This window comes from Melanerpes formicivorus, unplaced genomic scaffold, assembly GCF_026170545.1.
Source record: "Melanerpes formicivorus ecotype bairdi unplaced genomic scaffold, bMelFor1.0.p_v2 SCAF_3, whole genome shotgun sequence".
Lineage (NCBI taxonomy): Eukaryota > Metazoa > Chordata > Aves > Piciformes > Picidae > Melanerpes > Melanerpes formicivorus.
This window is the reverse complement of record NW_027142355.1, coordinates 20,887,827-20,905,510: the sequence shown is the minus strand read 5'-3', so window position 1 is coordinate 20,905,510 and position 17,684 is coordinate 20,887,827. Positions and strand designations below refer to the sequence as shown.

The window sequence follows — 17,684 nt, the reverse complement described above, 5'->3', positions numbered from 1 at the left end:
ACAAGACCAGGCAGGAGGACCACTTGTTTTCATTAACTCAGAGGTCAAAAGTGAGACAGACAGACACTCAATTTAATTATTCTTAGGATCCAATTTTATCACAACTCTGCCAAGGTGCACCGTAGCTTTGTCTATAATAGAAACAGCAGCACTTCTACCTCTTAGAGCTTTCCATTTTATTCTGAGGTTTGATGTATTGTTTACCTGGTGGGTTAACCTGAATTGAAACATGGTAGCAAGCTGCCAATTAAGTAATGTGTTTATTGTGATATAAATACTTACCAAATGCTGCTTAAGTTTGGACAAAAATTTTTTCAGTATTTTGTCATGATGTTCTTGAAACCTCAACAGTTTTGGAAAGCCAGGAATAAAAAAACCTAAGAAAAGAAATTGACCATGTCACACACATATGTAATATAAAAATGACATTAAAAGAGTTCCGAGAGCATTATCTTTCTATAAGGGCCTGGATCCAAACAGATATTCATAGCAATATGATGATGTCTACATACAGACATCCACATACTCCTGGCGAAATGACTACAGCAAAGCATCAGTATGTTCCCTTACTATTACTAGATTTGATTAATGATGGTAGATGACAGCAGATCTACCCACTACAAAGTCATAAGAACACCAAATTTATAACTATTATTTAAAAAACCAAAACACACCCCACAACTATCTCCAACTAAAATATTTAAAGGCAAAAAAGATATAAATGAGGATTATACCTAGCAAACTCACGGCAGAAGGGCACCTAGCATAGGTAGCTAAAAGAAATGTCTGCAATAAAGGGAAGACCATTTAAAGAGACAAATATCATTAATATACAATCTAAAAGATTGTGAGCTCACACAACTGGAACTAAGGGAATACACAAAAAAAAAAAAGAAGTCTTGAGGACTGTGAGAGTCTAGTAAGTTTGTCTCTCTCTATGTGAGTCAACAAAGATAAAGTGATAGCAGAGCCACTGGAAAGAAGGTGGAAAGAATCCTGTCCACCAATCCTGGATGCAAATCAGCTTGTGATTGCATCGTGATAACACGGGACTACAACAATGGACCCAAGGACCCAGCCATCACGCTTTCTGGGCAGGGTGGTTTCCGCCCATCAAGTACCTTGGGCAGGGTGATACGATGGTTTCCACCACCTGTGTAAAGGAATGTGGGAGGACTTGTCTGAATGGGGGAGGGAGGGGAGGACACGGAGGAGGCCCCCCCTCGCCTCCATCCAAAAATCTTGCCCACATACACAGCAATACACAGAAAGATTTCCGGGGGAACAGATACCTGGATTATTTCCTTGCCTCTGGAATACCTGACATACCAACACCTGCCTGAGGACTAAAAAACTGTATGAAAGACTTGAGCAACTGCTGGTTTGTAGAGAGAAACAGAGGAGAGAAACAGAGGAGAAAAACGGGGAGAAAAACGGAGATGAAGGAAAACACAGGAGACGGGCCAGGCCGCCGAGAAGTGAAAGCCGGGACGATGCTGCTCCGGAGAAAGGAAGCTGCCCGGAGGACCACAGCTCCAGCCAAATCCTCAGCACCCCTTCTCTACAGACCCAGGCTGCCCAGAGGAGCCTCAGCACCGTTCCTGTATCAACCCAACATCTCCCCAGAGGACCACAGCTGTTCTCCAGCAAAAGCCTCACCACGGTTTCTCTACAGACCCAATATCTCCTGCAGCACCTTTCCTCCACAGACTTTAACTGTCTTGGGGGGGATGAGGGGTGTGGTAATATAATTCCTTTCCTCTTCTATCTCTCGTCCCTCTCTCTCTCTCTCTCTTTTCTCCCTCTCCCTTCTTATGTCCATCTCTCGTCTCTCTCTCTCTCTTTTCTCCCTCTCCCTTCTTATGTCCATCTCTCGTCTCTCTCTCTCTCTCTCTTTTCTCCCTCTCCCTTCTTATGTCCACTTTATTTATTAAATAGTCTAGCTGTTGATACTTTGGCCTCGTTTGTGCCTTTAATTTCACAACACGGGAATATTTAAAAGAACTGTGTCTCTGGACCGAGACATCTAATGTCTCCGGACCGTGACAAGGACATTTAGTGATCACGTGTTGGAAAAGGAAAGCACTAAGATCCACTTTTAAAGGAGTTACCATGAGAGTTAAAAAAAAGTATTGCCAGTTAAACATAATAGTAGCCAAAAAACCCTCAAAATGCAAAAACTACCACAGCTACACAGCAGGAAAAGAAACCATTCAAAGAACATCCTTCGAAAAGCTGAAGCTGTGTTCAGATCACAAAACCAGAGATGACCTAACATTGGCAATACAAAAATGTGAAAAACAGCCCTCCCAAAAAAAAAAAAAAACCAACTTAACAAAAACATTTGAAACATACTAATGGACCTGTTTTCAAACACCTTGGAAGCAGAAAGCCTAACAGAGAATTTCTGGATACAGCAGTCTGAAGATTTTTAGAGCTGCTCAGAGAAGATAAAATCAAGATTAAAAACAAGTTACATTTTCACGTGGAAGATAGCAGGGAAGTTCCCTAGCAAGACCCCTAAACAGCTCTAAAAGAACTCAAAGTCAACTTGTCCAGTTCTGGGCCCCTCAGTTTAGGAAGGATGTTGACTTGCTGGAACGAGTCCAGAGAAGGGCAACAAAGTTAGTGAGGGGCTTGGAACACAAGCCCTATGAGGAGAGACTGAGGGAGCTGGGGTTGCTTAGCCTGGAGAAGAGGAGACTCAGGGGTGACCTTATTGCTCTCTACAACTACCTGAAGGGGGGTTGTAAACAGGCAGAGGTTGGTCTCTTCTCCCAGGCAGCCAGCACCAGAACAAGAGGACACAGTCTCAGGCTGCGCCAGGGGAAGTTCAGGCTGGAGGTCAGGAGGAAGTTTTACACAGAGAGAGTGATTGCCCATTGGAATGGACTGCCCGGGGAGGTGGTGGAGTCACCATCACTGGAGGTGTTCAGGAGGAGACTTGACAGGGTGCTTGGTTACATGGGTTAGTTGATTGGGTGGTGTTGGGTGATAGGTTGGACGTGATGATCTTGAAGGTCTCTTCCAACCTGGTTTATTCTATTCTAACTAAAATATTGATTGTGTGAACCCTTTGCCTTAAATAACCAGGAGCCTGGAAACTGGCTCATACGATGTCAGCTTTTCTTAAACTGGTTTTGAGACCAGTATCAGCTCAATATTCAGGCCAATACTCCAAGAGGAAATCATAATACAGAAAGGTGAGGTAAAGGTGGATGCAATGCACCACAGAGGAATCAACATGATTTGTTACAAAGAGAGGTCAAGTCTCCAAATCTACTGGGAATTTCCTTGAAGAAATCAGTGGGCATCTAGGTACAGAGAGTCTACATGGATATTGTCTATTTGACTTGCTGAAGTAGTTGCATCCTTTCAGTTCACCTCCTAAAGCAGTTAATCCAACAAGTTAAAAGTTAGACTAAAAACAAAGCAAGAAAAAGAGCTGCACAGGAGTTTGTGCTAAGACCTAAGCTATTTGACACACGCCATGTATCCACACTGAACAATCAGTCAAGTCCTAGCCATCCTGAAAGAGTATTAGAAAATCTGGAAAGGCAAGACATCAGAGAAGTTACATCTGATCATAAACAGCTGAGGGGAAATACAACCAAGCTCCCACAGCGAACAGTTTATGAACTTTCACTGTCTTCTCTAAGGCAAAATCTAGAGAGCATCATTGAAAAATCATCATGTGGCAGAGCCAAAACAAAAATGGAATAACACAACTTTGTCAAACACAACTAATTATTTAAGGAAGAAAAGTGTACTGAAGACTGTTAAAGACAAAAGTTCCTCCAGATATTTGTTCAGTTTCTAATACATTTTTCAGGAGGTGTTGAACTTCAGTTGTCTTATTCTGAGACAGTTTGCTGAGCATCTGTTGCTGGTCATTATCAGGGACATGACACCAGGTTTAAATAGGTCTAGTACAGCAATTCTGTATTCTCAGGATTAAAAAAGAGGTTACAAGCCACCCCCAAAAGTTTTTATTTGTTAATGATAAGCAGCATGGAAAATGGACAAAGTATGGTCCAAAAAAAGATGTCACTTTAATAAAATAAATAAATAAATCACTAAATATAGTCAAACTCTTTAAAAAATAAAATTCTCTAGTTTCCAATTCTGTAATTCAATGCATGGTCACCAAGATGTAAGATTTACTGCCTCAGATTCACACAGGTTAGTATTTCATAGATACAAACACATATTCTACCACACTTAAATGTCAGGTTGCACATTAGGAAATTTTACTGTCACACTGTTCTGTTTTCTTCCTTAATGTAAATGGTTAATGATCAAATCAAAGCTTATTAGCCATCAATAAGAACATTCAAAGGTGGCTTTTTCCACAGGAAGCTCTCTTTAAATTTATATATATACCGATGCATTATCTTGAATTTTTAACACTATGAAAACCCCAACCCCAATAATTCTCAAATCACAATGGAAACAATCAACTTATCATTTAGAGACATCATCATCCATACAATACAAAACATCACAGAGGTCAAATTCATCCCATGATTTCAAGGGTTGTCATGCTAGAAATTAGTCTGGTTATGTATCTGAGACACAGGGATTGCACACAAAAGCGTTCTATGTTTCCAGATCCCAGGTAGACAAGAAAAAACAGATTAAAATCCTTGATTCTGGGGAATAATTTTTAACCACTGACTTCTGTCAGTATGATGCTAATTGAATTACTCAGCCTGCCCTGATAATTTCCACAGAGAGATGCTCATTTCAGAGAGCCATCTGATGGTCATTGGCATCAAATGTAATTACAAAAGTTTTCCTTCATGAGTATCAGCAATTTTAAATTAGCTGTAAAAAGCTGGTAAACTGTGCATGAAACTGCTTTCACCAAAGGAGGACACAGAAAAAGTGCAGTTATATTACAACAGCTAAGCTAGTTTTCAAATTTCCCTTCCATACTTTAATGCTGCACTGTGACATAAACTCTACTTTTAAATAGATGTTACAGATGTTGCCAAGACAGTTTCAGTGTGTGTATAAACCTGTGGCACAATGGTTCACACACCCTGTGGAGAAACTTACCTGGTCTCGGACTACTGAAAGCCCTCTAACCACTTGACAGATGTGTGCTCTGTAACTATCAGTGGAAAGGAAGGAATGAAAGAGGAAGAGATGGAGGTGTGAGCAGGGTGTCCAGTAACAGTTACACAGGCAGTGCACAAAGTCCCATAGCTAAAAAAGGTATAGCTACCTGAGTAAGTCCATCAGCAGCTACCAAATGAACCCTCTTGTTCAGCACAGCAAGTTAAAATGATAGCTACAAAATTCAGCCTGGGAAATTTCACAGTATCACAGTATCATTTAGGTTGGAAAGGACCTCGAGGATCATTGAGTCCAACCTATCAACACAGACCCCAACCTACAACTCCTCTCCATTAGCATCACATTTTTGACATGGACAAAACAGTACGACAAAATCTCAGACAAGTTTTTAAATCCTGTTCAACAGTCTACAGCATATTAAAAAGGCAACCAGGCCTGTGCAATGCTCTCAAAGCCAGATCCACTGACTTGGTATATAATGAGTTCATTTAAGCTTCATCCTCAAAACACTTTAAATTTACTATGACCTTTGAGGAGCACAGAATTCTATGTGGTTGTATTTGCACAGTTGCAGAGCTCTTGATCATTATTAACTCTGTATTTTCCATAAGATTCTTTTAGTTGGTGTTATTGTGTAAAGCATTTGATAAATTCCAAATTTCAAGACACTGATCCTCAAGTTAGACTGCACTTTTCTTTGACAGCCAACAGCTTTGCAGAGTGTTTGTGGCAATGCCAGCGACGAGCAGTGTGAGCAATCTGGCAGTGCAGGCCTAGAGCCTGACATGGTGGTAGGCCATGCTCAGCATAAATGCAGAGCCAGCTAGCAGTGTAGCAAAACAGTGCTGTGCCTGCAGCATGTAACTAAAACAAGGCACTGGTAGCTATAAACATGGACAGTTATCTTGGGACAACAGGACATGCACCTGCATCAACAAACCTCGTTGTGTCATTAGTAGTTGGACCAATAATCTGTAATAGTACAATGTGTGGTCATCATAGGGAACCAATGAAGCCATGCCAACAAGGCACGCCGAGTTTATATAAGTTGTAGAAGTTCCCTTGCTACGCACTTCTGCCTTTCCTGTCTCTTCTTCTTCTACACTTTACTGTGCTATACTTGCACTACAGGCCTGCACCATCGGCCTGCAACACTGGAACAGCAAAGGAACAATACTCGATCATATTGGTCAGCCGTATTGATTCCCAGCTCCGTCGCCTCCCATAAGTGTAAATGGAAAAATAACCAACTAGCACTTCATCACGGGGATGAAGAACATCCAGGAACACTGAAAAGCCAGGAATGGAAGTTATCACTGTATGAAAAACTCTCAAGCAGGGAAGAGAAACTAAACCATGTTGGAAATTTGCTAAAAGGCCTAAGTTTTAGACAGGTTTTACTTCTTAAGGCTTCCAAGACCTACAGCTTTTCTGAATCACCCCATCAGCATCTACAAAAGATTCCGGAATCCCTAGAGTCACTCTACCAATAGACATGGAGCATGCATAGATCATGCTTCATTTGGCATGCAAAGAAGAGAACTACCAATAACATAAATGTAACGAGACGGTGATAATAGGAAATGTAGTGCAAGGCAGAAAGAAAACCAAGAAACCTAATGTTCATGCTAGATACAAGTCCATTTTTCACTATAGACTCCGGTCGTGCCAGATAACAACACAGCCACAACGTTATCTAACATTCTGTGGCAGGTTTTACTATTTTCTTGCCATGTGGATGTCTACAGAACCAGCTTCCTTGAGATTAAGAAAGAAAACCATTAAGAGGAAAGGAAACCATCCAATTTTTATTAAGAATTTTTTTGAAAGATATCACATATAAAAACACTATTATAGGTGAGAGCTCCAGTAACATCCAACAGCCCCCCAGTATAAAGCTCCCATTGTATCTTAGTTTGCCTTTACAGACAGAACAGTGTAGTTCCAAATTCAAATTATTTACACTTATTTGCAGTTTGAAACCCAATATATACTAAGCAACATGAAACTTCATACCATGCATAGCGTGCTTTGGACCAGAAAGAAGCTTCACCAAGGCCCAGAAGGCATCTTCTTCATTCATGTACATAAGGAGCAATGCCGTGATATGGCTCATTCCCTGACAGTATCCAACTTCCTGAAAAATCAGACAGTGAAAGTATTATAATGCTGAAAACAAAAGCCTTAAAACCATGAGCTCTGTTTTTTTCTTGACCTAGTGGAGGATAGATGATGCCTGTCCTGCTGGTTTAAGTTCCCTAATTTTGACACCATCAAACATTAACATTTAAACATTGTCCCCTGTGCTCAGCACTGTTGAGGCCGCACTTCCAATACTGTGTCCAGTTTTGGGGCCCTAACTACAAGAAAGACATCAAGTTGCTGGAGCATGTCCAGAGAAAGGTAACAAAGCTGGAGAAGGGTCTGAAGAACAGATCTTATGAGGAGTGTCTGAGGGACCTTGGACTATTTAGTCTGGAGAAAAGGAAGCTGAAGGAAGACTTTCTACAACTCTTTGAAAAGATGTTGCAGTGAGATGGGTGTTGATCTCTTCTGCCTAGTATCAAGTGATAGAACGAGAGGAAATGGTCTGAAATTGTGCCGGAGAGGTTTAGATTGGATATTAGCAAAATTTTCTTTACTGAAAATTAGGGAAAATTTCTTTACTGAATGAAAGAGTGGTCAGGCCTTAGAGTAGGATGTCCAGGGAGGTGGTGGAATCACTGTCCCTGGAGGTATTAAAGAAAATGTGTGGACATTGCACTTCAGGACACGGTTTAGTGGCCATGCTGGTGTTAGGTCAATTTGATAATCTTAGAGGTCTTTTCTAACCAAAATGATTCTGTGATTTAAAATAATGATATATACAAGGGATGATACATAACCCTGAAATTGAAAAGTAAACTGAAAGTCTTGATTATTCATTAGAAATCTACTGGTGCACAAAATCCTTGTTAGTACTAATAATTTCAAGTAACTCTCTTCTTTTTCTCAGAATGGATGTGTTTTTCATTTCATTGTAATTCGTGTTTCCTTTGGAGAAGTGTGTCTTGCTTCATTTCATTTGACAGTCAGGACACCATCTGACAAACACAGGATTCAAGACTGACCTGTTAACCTGCTCAACTTTAGCAGCTCACAGCTAGCACAAGTAATAAACCCCAAAACCAAAATGTTCAGTTGTTTCAAAACTGAACTTGAGTATTTCCTCTGCTATTAATTTTCACTTTTATGGCAGAGACCAGCTGTCATTACCATTTAACTGCTCAGATAACTTCACTGCTAAGTATTTGTAAGGACAATGACTTATTTGTTGACTAAGTTTTTCTCAGGTTTACAAGAACTTTGTTCCAGAGAGAAAACCAAAGCGTAGGAACTGCTACATATTAAGGGGGAGAATGCAACAGCAGAAAACCTCACTGCAGTGTTCCCATCATTATACTTCAACAGTTGATTTTAAACAATATTTTTCATATGACTTGAAAATACTGGTCCAGTGGCATATACCAGGGTCTTTGCAGTATTTTATCTCTCAATGTGTTATAGCTGCTTACAAGAACAGCTTAAGACAAATAACAAATGAAAGACAATAAATTCCAGCCACAAATTCTTTTTTTAGGACAGCAATTCTGAGGAGGCAGAAAATGAAACAGGACAGAAAAGATACATTTTCTACAACTTTGAGTGGTACTTAAATTAGAATTAACTGCTTAATTTCACTTTCTTCTTATTTCTACATTGCATTCTAGGGTACTACTGATGGATATAAAATGAAAGATGCAAAAAAAATGCACCAAATGGGCACAATGAAGGAGGAAATAGTGCATTAAAAACCACAGTTAAAAGACATGAGGGCATTTGTTTTTTCTATTTTTTACCTTGTAGTCAAAAGACATCACAAAACACCCAAGTTGCTAACCCTCATGGTAGTCTAGAAATCCCACTCTAAGCAATCCTCACCCAGGACTGCAGCCAAGACTGAGGGTTAACTACAGAAGCTGCAATCTTTAAAACAATTTTCTGTTTGTTAGAACCCTCCAGGTTATGAAATATTTCCATTTACTCCAACATGCATCTTTCTGCAGTGGTTTTTCCTTCCCACCACTCAAAAGAATGGGAGATACAGACTATAACAGGGAGGTGGGGAGGAGGGGAAAGGGGAAATATTAGTATAAAACTCCAGGACAGCACAAATCAAACTCACTTTTCTGATTAGACACAATACTTGGTTTCCGTCAACTTGTAGTTCAGTCTGTCCAATAAGATACTTATAAGCAAGATGCTTTTTTTTAACTTCAGCTCAAAACCAGTGGCCTTCCACTACCTGAACGGGGCCTACAAGTGACAGGATGAGGGGCAATGGTTTGAAATTAGAAAATAGTAGATTTAGATTTGATGTTAGGAACAAGTTCTTTACCATGAGGGTGGTTTGCTCAGGGAGGTAATTGAGGACCCATCCCTGGAGATATTCAAGGTTAGGCTGGATAAGGCTCTGAGCAACCTGATCCAATGGAGGATGTCCCTGCTCACTGCACAGGGTTTGGACGAGATGACCCTGGGAGGTTCCTTCCAACCCAAGGCATTGTATGAAATAATTTGTTTCTGTGCAATTCCAAAGGTCTCTGAAATGTTTCTTTGAACCTTCTTTTAGGGAGAAAGAAGATACAGTATTGCAGGTTATTATCTTATGACAAGCTCAAAGAAACCCTACTTAAGTGTGAAGGGTACACAACTTACCGTATTATATATGGAATATGCAGCTAAAACATGGAATAAAGATTGCTGCCTGGAGAGATAAAAGCAGAAAAGGAAAACACTATAATATTGTCTTTTGTAAAAAGACACAAACATAAAAGCAGCGACCCTATGTTTTGAAAACCTGTTTCCCCAGTTTAAGAACCAGACAAAGTACTCTTTACAATGACAGGCACTTCTGATTTAAAAGTCAACTTATATTTTGAAATTTTCTGATGCTTTGTATGTTGACATGTTTCAAAAAAGTACAGAAAAAACACTTTGAGAAGACAAGAGAGTCAGATCACCATTTTTACAGTAAGGTAAAATGAAACATAGGATGGGCTACATTTCAACACTGATTTACTCTGAATGCCAAGCTTTAAACACCCCAGACCTGATTTTTGTGCTTGCAGACACCAGCAGCTGTTACTAATTCCAAACAGAGATGTAGAAGTGCTGAAATACACAAAGCAGCCACAGAGGTGTCTTAATCTTGGCACTCAGTGGCTGCTTTAGTGGTTGCTAGGGTCAAACTGAAGTAAAACAGTATCAATTCTGACTTGGCATCCTGTGCTCAGCCCTCCAGAGTGAACTGATCTCCATGTACTTCAGAGTTAGAGTTACAGAGAGCTTTGTATAAGACCTTTACTTTCTGCAAAAGCAGTCTAACTTATGAAGATTATATTAAGGTAGTGAGATCAAAAAAACCCACCACCAAACCCCCCAAACCCCATCAAAACAGAACTCTGCTCTTCTCAAGCTGAATTATCAAAGTAATGGTGGAAAGCTCTGATCATGAATTTTTAAACTCATACCTACTTTTTGTGCTTTGTTGGGGAGATAATTTGGAAACCTCAATGCCTATTTTCATCTACAACTGAAGCTGCTAAAATTTAACTGATGAGTTTTACCTACTGTCCTTTTTCTTTTGCCTGTCACTCATCGAATGTATAGAAAAAACACTTGCAGGTTAAAAAAAAGGCATAAGAAAAAGGCTGCATGATTTCTTTGGGAAGAGGATTCATACTCGGAAAATTTTACCAAAACATGTAGATGATGGCATTTTTATTTGTCTTCCTGCAGAACTGAAGCTTAGCCATTCTTCAGTACCCAAAGGGAAGTGTAACCTAAAGTACTAGATACTACGATGCAGTCTTATTTTACAAGAATAAACTCAAAGGCCCCAAACATACATGGGAACCTTCTATGTCTTCAGCTGACCACATGAAACTGAATGTAAGAGCTCTCTCCCATTCACAGGAAGATACATCAAAAAATGGCAATTTTAGTACTATTTACACTAAATGATACCACTAAAGACCTATAAAAGAATGAACTCTCAAAAACAGACAGTCTACTTAAAAGTCAAATTATTCATTTACACAGGGGACTTTATTTCTTTACTATATGAAATGATTTCTGACTTTTTCATGAAGGCATAACTGAAAATGCAAAATATATGTACAGCAATTCCAAGACCTATTCCAAGTGTGAAATCGCTTTATGCAGGCAGAGGCTTTCCTGTGGGCTCTGAGGGTATGCTTAACAACACAGCTACACGGACTGGAAGTGGCTCTGCTGGTGTTAATCCCAAACAGACGAGGTAGGGAGCTTCCGCAAACATCTAAAAACAAACTGAGGCCCAGCAGCCACACAGTCACTTGAGCATGGTGCTGTGTCAGTACTACTGACAGGCGAGGCACACGAGCTCAAGTGCACACAGCTCTACATAAATGTATCTCAACTAGCGTGGCTGCACAGAAAAGCTCTCAGCTTGGGAATTTTGGCTTTGTACTCCATGCCATGTTGCAGCCATCAGGGAAACTCCCCATATTCAGAATTTGCCCACAAAATACTTTGAATAACAATATGAGAAAAATGTTTGGTTTATTGTCACATTAAAGTCCACAGCTCTGAGTATTGCTTTTTGAAAACAGCAGACCGATGTAGAATCTGCCTTGGAAAGAAAAGGAGATTTAAAAATTAATACAGTCACAGAACAAAAAAAATACTCACTTCATCTCAGCAGGGTGCTGATGCTGCAAGCTAGCAATAACACTGCTTGTTTGCATTGCCACTTATTTCACTATTAAGCATTTTTAAAGATGACAGCTGCCAAATATTTGTCATCCAATTCGTTAAAAAAAATACTGAAGAAATCCAAAAGCATTAAGGCCTACATTTGTAAATAACTAAATGCTCACATACAAAATGCTTCTTTATTTGGTTCTGAATTAGATACTAGAAGAGGACTACAAAATCCAAATGAAAGGTTGAAATATCTGGAAAGGAAAGAGTTATTAAAGATGCAAAGCATAATTTTGGTTTTGCAAATATCCAGTTAAATGAAAGGATTAATAAATCTTCATTCCTACTGCCTTGGAATTCCCATGCTTTCATATTTATAATATCTGAGACTATTGTTATTACATATGAAACAAGACGAGAACAGTTAGAAATGGTTTTCTTCGGAATGCTACTGACCACCTCACACTGAGGAAAAACTAGTAGGTTGGAAGTGCCCATAGCCAATCCTGCTTTGAAAGTCTGAAGCCTGCAGTGTGCCTGCAGAAGCTGAAGAGGCTTGAGGCAGATCAGAAGCCAGTTTTAAAAACAAGCAAAACAAAGCCTTTAAATTTACTTACTTCACGCCGTATCTGTCTCGAAACATTATGTGATCTCTGTAGGTTCGATTTACATCAAGATCAATTTGCCTAATATCCGGTGAAGACCCTCGTGCTTGACACTTCAATTTCTGGGAAAACAGTAAAGAACAGAAGTTTGAAATTGTGAATCTGCCTGACCCTACACCTGTATAGAAGTATTTGCCACCTCATGATTTAAAACACCTAAGACAGAATAGCACTTCACAAGACAATAATTTTAATGTCCAAACTCAGAATATACAAATTCTAACATCAGACACATTCACACAGTAGAGATCAAACCCATAGCACACATTTTTGTGACACCCATAATCAAGACTATGTTTCAGCATTTCACATTTCTAACTGCTATTTCCCAGGCAGGCACATCACTGGAAAAAGACAAAGAGTGAATTTTACTACGCAGGAACGTGAACCTGAGATGCAAGTGCAGCAGACTGGACTTTTAGCAAATGATTTAGTGTGGTTTTCATACCTTTCCTTCCTTTTTCTCTAAGCAGAATTAATAGCTACATAGCTGCCAGTTATTATGGAAGTATAGATAATGGGCATTTCTCTAGTCATCTTCTCTGTCTTTCTGTTCTGATTGCATTTAGTGGAAGAATACCTCTACTTCAACACTTGCTTTAATGTTTTATAATTAAATCCAGTTTTGCAACTGAATACTTGGGAAGCCTGCACAGGTTAGATTTCCACCTTATTTTTCACACTTTCAATACCTTTCTCTTGACATTCATTCATTCATTCTCACTTCTGTCCCTAAAAATTGAGTTTACAAGAAATTTCCAACTGGTTTCAACACATTATTTTCAAAATAGTTCAGGAGTAGGCATTATCAGAAAATACCACAGACAGTCAAAAGGCAAAACTCTACAGATTCTGTTTGCAAGAAAATAAACAGGTTTAAAGACAACAATAACCAAAATGTAAGCATTGAATAGGGAAGAGTCACCTCTTCTCAGACTGTTGAATACAACCAGATGCTTCAGGCATATCATAAATTACCTGTAAGTCTCTGAACCAGTTCACAGCACAACAACTGGCTCAACGCTATCCGCAACCTCAGCTTTTTTTCCAGTATAAAGTACTAAGAGACAGAATGATTTGTCTAACAAACAGAAAACAAGTGAAAATTTATAGTTTTAAGATAGCATAAGGACCCAGAGCCTATGCTTTACTGAAATATGGGAAAAGAAGCACCTTGAGTCCTTGCTATCATGGAAGCCTGCAGTGTGAGAGAAAAGAAAGGGTACTTAGAGTCTGAGAAATGGAAAGGACAGAAGATTAACAATCAGTAATTGCCCTGCACAGAGAATTGAAAGAAGCTCTTTGACCTACAGCACAAGCAGATATTTTCCTTCTAATTTTAAGGTGTGCAATTTGTAAGTGATGCTTGTAATGAGGACTGTTAATATCACCTCAGGAAATGGGAAATGGAGAGCTGTAAAATGAGCTTGTCTCAAACAAACAAGCTAGGACAATGCTGGAAGGAACTCTCTACTTCTGTAAGTGAAGTGCACTGAGCACTAGATGGCGTTAATAATTTCTGAAGATTATACTTTACTCACTTTTCTTTCCCGCAACTACATTATTCAGTAAGAACTCTGTTTTATCTCTTTGGGATCTGCCACCCGTCTTAATTACACAGTTACACTAAATATAATAGTCAGAAAGAGCAGCCTGTCAGACTAAAGAGCAATAAATAATTCAGGAAGAAGACATTAAAACTTAGGTGACATCAATGCAAACATCAGCCTTCTTTCATGACCATCCAAGATTCTTTGTCTACTCAAGACACAAAGTCTCAGGTCCCAAAAAGCTCTATCAGAAAATACCAAAGTCAAATAAGCAAGGCATTCCCCTGAAACTCTGGACATGATTTCTTTTTAAAAGAGCGAACATTTAAATTTCTGTGGGACAAAATTTATACACTCCATGATATCGAATTGCTTTTCTGTTACCTAAATTCTCCCTACAATCCTTTAGGGACACACAGAGAGGAAAAGACAATGTTGAAGGATTCCTTTCCCCCTTTGCCTCACTTGCCAGTCTGCATATGAAGTTTACTCTCCACTCTTAAGTCTGAAGTTTATGTCTGATGGACATCAGCTGTATTCACACCCACAGAAAAAATAGACTTTAATAAAAAAGGTTTCTGTCTTCTTACCACAACAGGCATTTTTATTTTGGTTTGCTTTGCTTTTAGGAGGGCTTTTGCAAGTATATGAGGAGAAGAAAAGAAATAGAAGGAAGACCAAATTAATTATATGAATTACAGAGCCAAAACCCAAAAATAAGATGGGAAAATGCTTTTCAACACACAGCTTTTTTCCTGGCTAAAACAAGCAGCAGAATGCAATTCCATTTCTAATCCACTTGGCTTTTTTAGATCACTGTATGACAATAAAAGATTAATAAAGCCTGTAATCTTACTATCTGCTTTTTTTTTTAATTAATATTAATGGAAATTCTATAAACTCACTGTATAAAAGTCTTTCATTTCTTCTTTCATTTTAGGGACATCAAGTAGTAAAGACCAGACTTGCCCTCTGAACTGTAGTGGGATTCCTTTATAAATTCTTCTATGAAACTGTGAAAAGAAAAGAAAAGATAAAATGCAGTATAATCTGCAACACTGAACAAAGGGAACAGTGACACACACCATGCCAATGAAAAAAAACCTGTGGTTATACCAATCATCCTAGTAAAGGCTTGACCTGCAGGAGACAAAGTGTTCCAGCATTTTTTGAGGGACTGGAAGTGCCCAGTGATACCATCTGGGACCTCTGTAACAGAATCAGCAGGGGTACAGGGAACAAAATGGTCACAAAAGCCAAAATACCACTCTGTGCAGGCGATGCTTACCAGCCAGGAGTTCAGCACCTAATAAGGCCTATCAACCACTTCTGCTGAGCAGCACTTGGTCTACAAATATTGTAAACGCTACTCCAAATCTTATCATTTGGACGCAAAAAAATAGATTCTTAGCGACACAGTATTTCAGGACAAGACACAGCTCACTATAATGACAAACTATAAATGGGAGTGGTGAAAGGCAATCAGCAATTTCACAAAGCTTTAAACATTACAGATTAATTTTTTTTTTAAGAAAGCATAACTGCTTTTTGTAAAACTGCAACGGTGTGCTGAAACTCGTGTGTGTGTATCACGCAAAATACCCGAGCTCATCAAAATCGTCAGCGTGTGCCATTTCCAAAACTGATTTCAGATTGTACTTCTAAACAAGCAACCAGTTTTATAAATGCATATTAAAAAATGTATAAAAAGATATTCTAGCTACAGTTTCCGAGAATACAGAAAAACCTACCAGCACTGCACACAATTCTAGGCTATGAAACAGAAAATTCAATTCCCCACTCCTGAAATATTTTTTATCTGATATATATAAAGCCTGTATTAGAAACAGGTCAGAAGGGGATAACTCAGTACCTGTGAGTAACTAGCAAAATTATATCAACTATTTATCAGCCTTGCCTCTGACATGTCACCGCTCTTGCACTCTCATTCAGTAGCTTGGTTCTCACAGGGCTTATTTGAACAAAACAAATCAGAAGCACTGATGAAAGTGTTCCTTGGTTATCTTCATGCTGCAGCATTTAGGAATACTAAGACCTCTAAACAGCAAAAGACAGACTAGTAAGCAAAGCCTCAGGGCAAGTGAACCCTAGTAATTCTAAAGACACACCAGAAAATGTTACCATCGTTCACGTTTAAGAAAAGGAAACCCATAGAATATGAACCTTCCTGAAATTCTTTATCATTATTTTAATGGTGGCAGGGGGAGACAATTAGGTTTAAATGAGAACAAAACACACACAACTCCTCCCCAAACAATTTCTTTGCATTTAAACGATAATGAAAGTTAGACCTTAAAAATTTCAGTTGATAAAACTATGACATCCTTAAAGTTAGGTTTGTAACATAAGATAAAAGCATAAAAGAAAAATGCTCCTCAAATGATCCTTTTTTTCCTTTTTTCACAAATTTCAGGTCTCCAGTTTGGGAGATTAATGAGCCCCTGCCTGCAGTAATTTGCAAGCCTTCTGCTGTTTGGGATATCTCAGATTCACATCTGGATTTCAGAACATGTAACTTTTACACAAGTACAGTTATCTCTCTCTTTCCTGCCCTCATTTCAAACAAAAATTTTATATTTGTATAAAAAGCAACAGCAATCCTGCCCACAAAGACAATGTTATGCTTTGTAAAGAAAACTTTGCTGCTTTAATATTATTAAGAATGCTAAAGCAGCAACACCTTTTTATGACAGTTATGGCCGTACGGTTTCCTCTGCAGGATAAAGAACAATACACAATGCTACAGAGCACCCTTCTCTACAGCTGTATACCCAGATGTCAGCTCACACAGAGCATTTCAGTGTGTGTCAGCCCAGACACAAGGATAGCTCCTTGCAAGAGAGAAGAATTCCATCTTTTGAAAGCCAAACAACACCTACTGCATTGGAGACACTCTCAAAAGGGATTAGCCTTTCCACTGGAAAGCAGAATGAGCCAAATCTGCAAAATCTGTTCTGGGGCCTTGGAAATAAAAATAAAAGATTTTTAAAATGCAGTGTTCTGTGTCACTGCTGCTCAAGGCTTCATCTACCCTAGCCTTCAACATCCCCAGGGAGGAGGCATCCACAACCTCCCTGGGCAGCCTGTTCCAGAGACATATGTCCTAGTCTAAATCTACCAGCTTTAAACCATTCCCCTTTGTCCTATCATTAGACGCCCTTATGAAAAGTCTCTCTCCAGCCCTCCGGTAGGATCCCTTCAGGTATTGGAAGGCAGCAACGGACCACCTCGATAGGAAACATTTTTGCCAGTCCATGACTATTTTGTAACTTGTTTTCAAACATTTCCAACAACCGTAAGTTTATTAATGCAAAGAACAGGTTGAAGAATAAATTCTCAAGACTATTGTTGCAAATTAATATTCTGGGAGGAGGTCAGGTGGACATCAAAGGCCAGAAGTAAGCCTTTGCAACAATAGTTTACTAGTAGAATACAATTAAAGCAAATTCAAATCACCCAACATGTGGGGTGGTTTTGTTGGGTGTTGGGGGTTTTTGTTGTTTTTTTGGTTGGCTGGTTGGGTTGTTGGTTTTGTTTGTTTGCGTTGGTTGGGTTTTGTTTGGTTGATTTGTTTTAGTTGTTTGTTGTGGTGGGTTTTTTT

The 17,684-nt window shown here is 39.1% G+C and overlaps 1 protein-coding gene across 6 annotated transcripts in view; it reads right to left on the bottom strand.

The window, feature by feature from the left end:
- Positions 1–17,684, bottom strand: part of USP6NL (USP6 N-terminal like) — a 141,332-nt gene that overhangs the window by 23,135 nt on the left and 100,513 nt on the right. For all 6 annotated transcript variants that reach the window (XM_068168558.1, XM_068168543.1, XM_068168549.1 and 3 more), the window contains 5 exons: positions 14,968–15,075; positions 12,465–12,574; positions 9,820–9,868; positions 7,099–7,219; positions 283–377 (listed from right to left, as the gene is read on the bottom strand). In XM_068168558.1, coding sequence (XP_068024659.1) covers positions 283–377; positions 7,099–7,219; positions 9,820–9,868; positions 12,465–12,574; positions 14,968–15,075 — 483 coding nt within the window. The remainder of the gene's footprint in view (positions 1–282; positions 378–7,098; positions 7,220–9,819; positions 9,869–12,464; positions 12,575–14,967; positions 15,076–17,684) is intronic.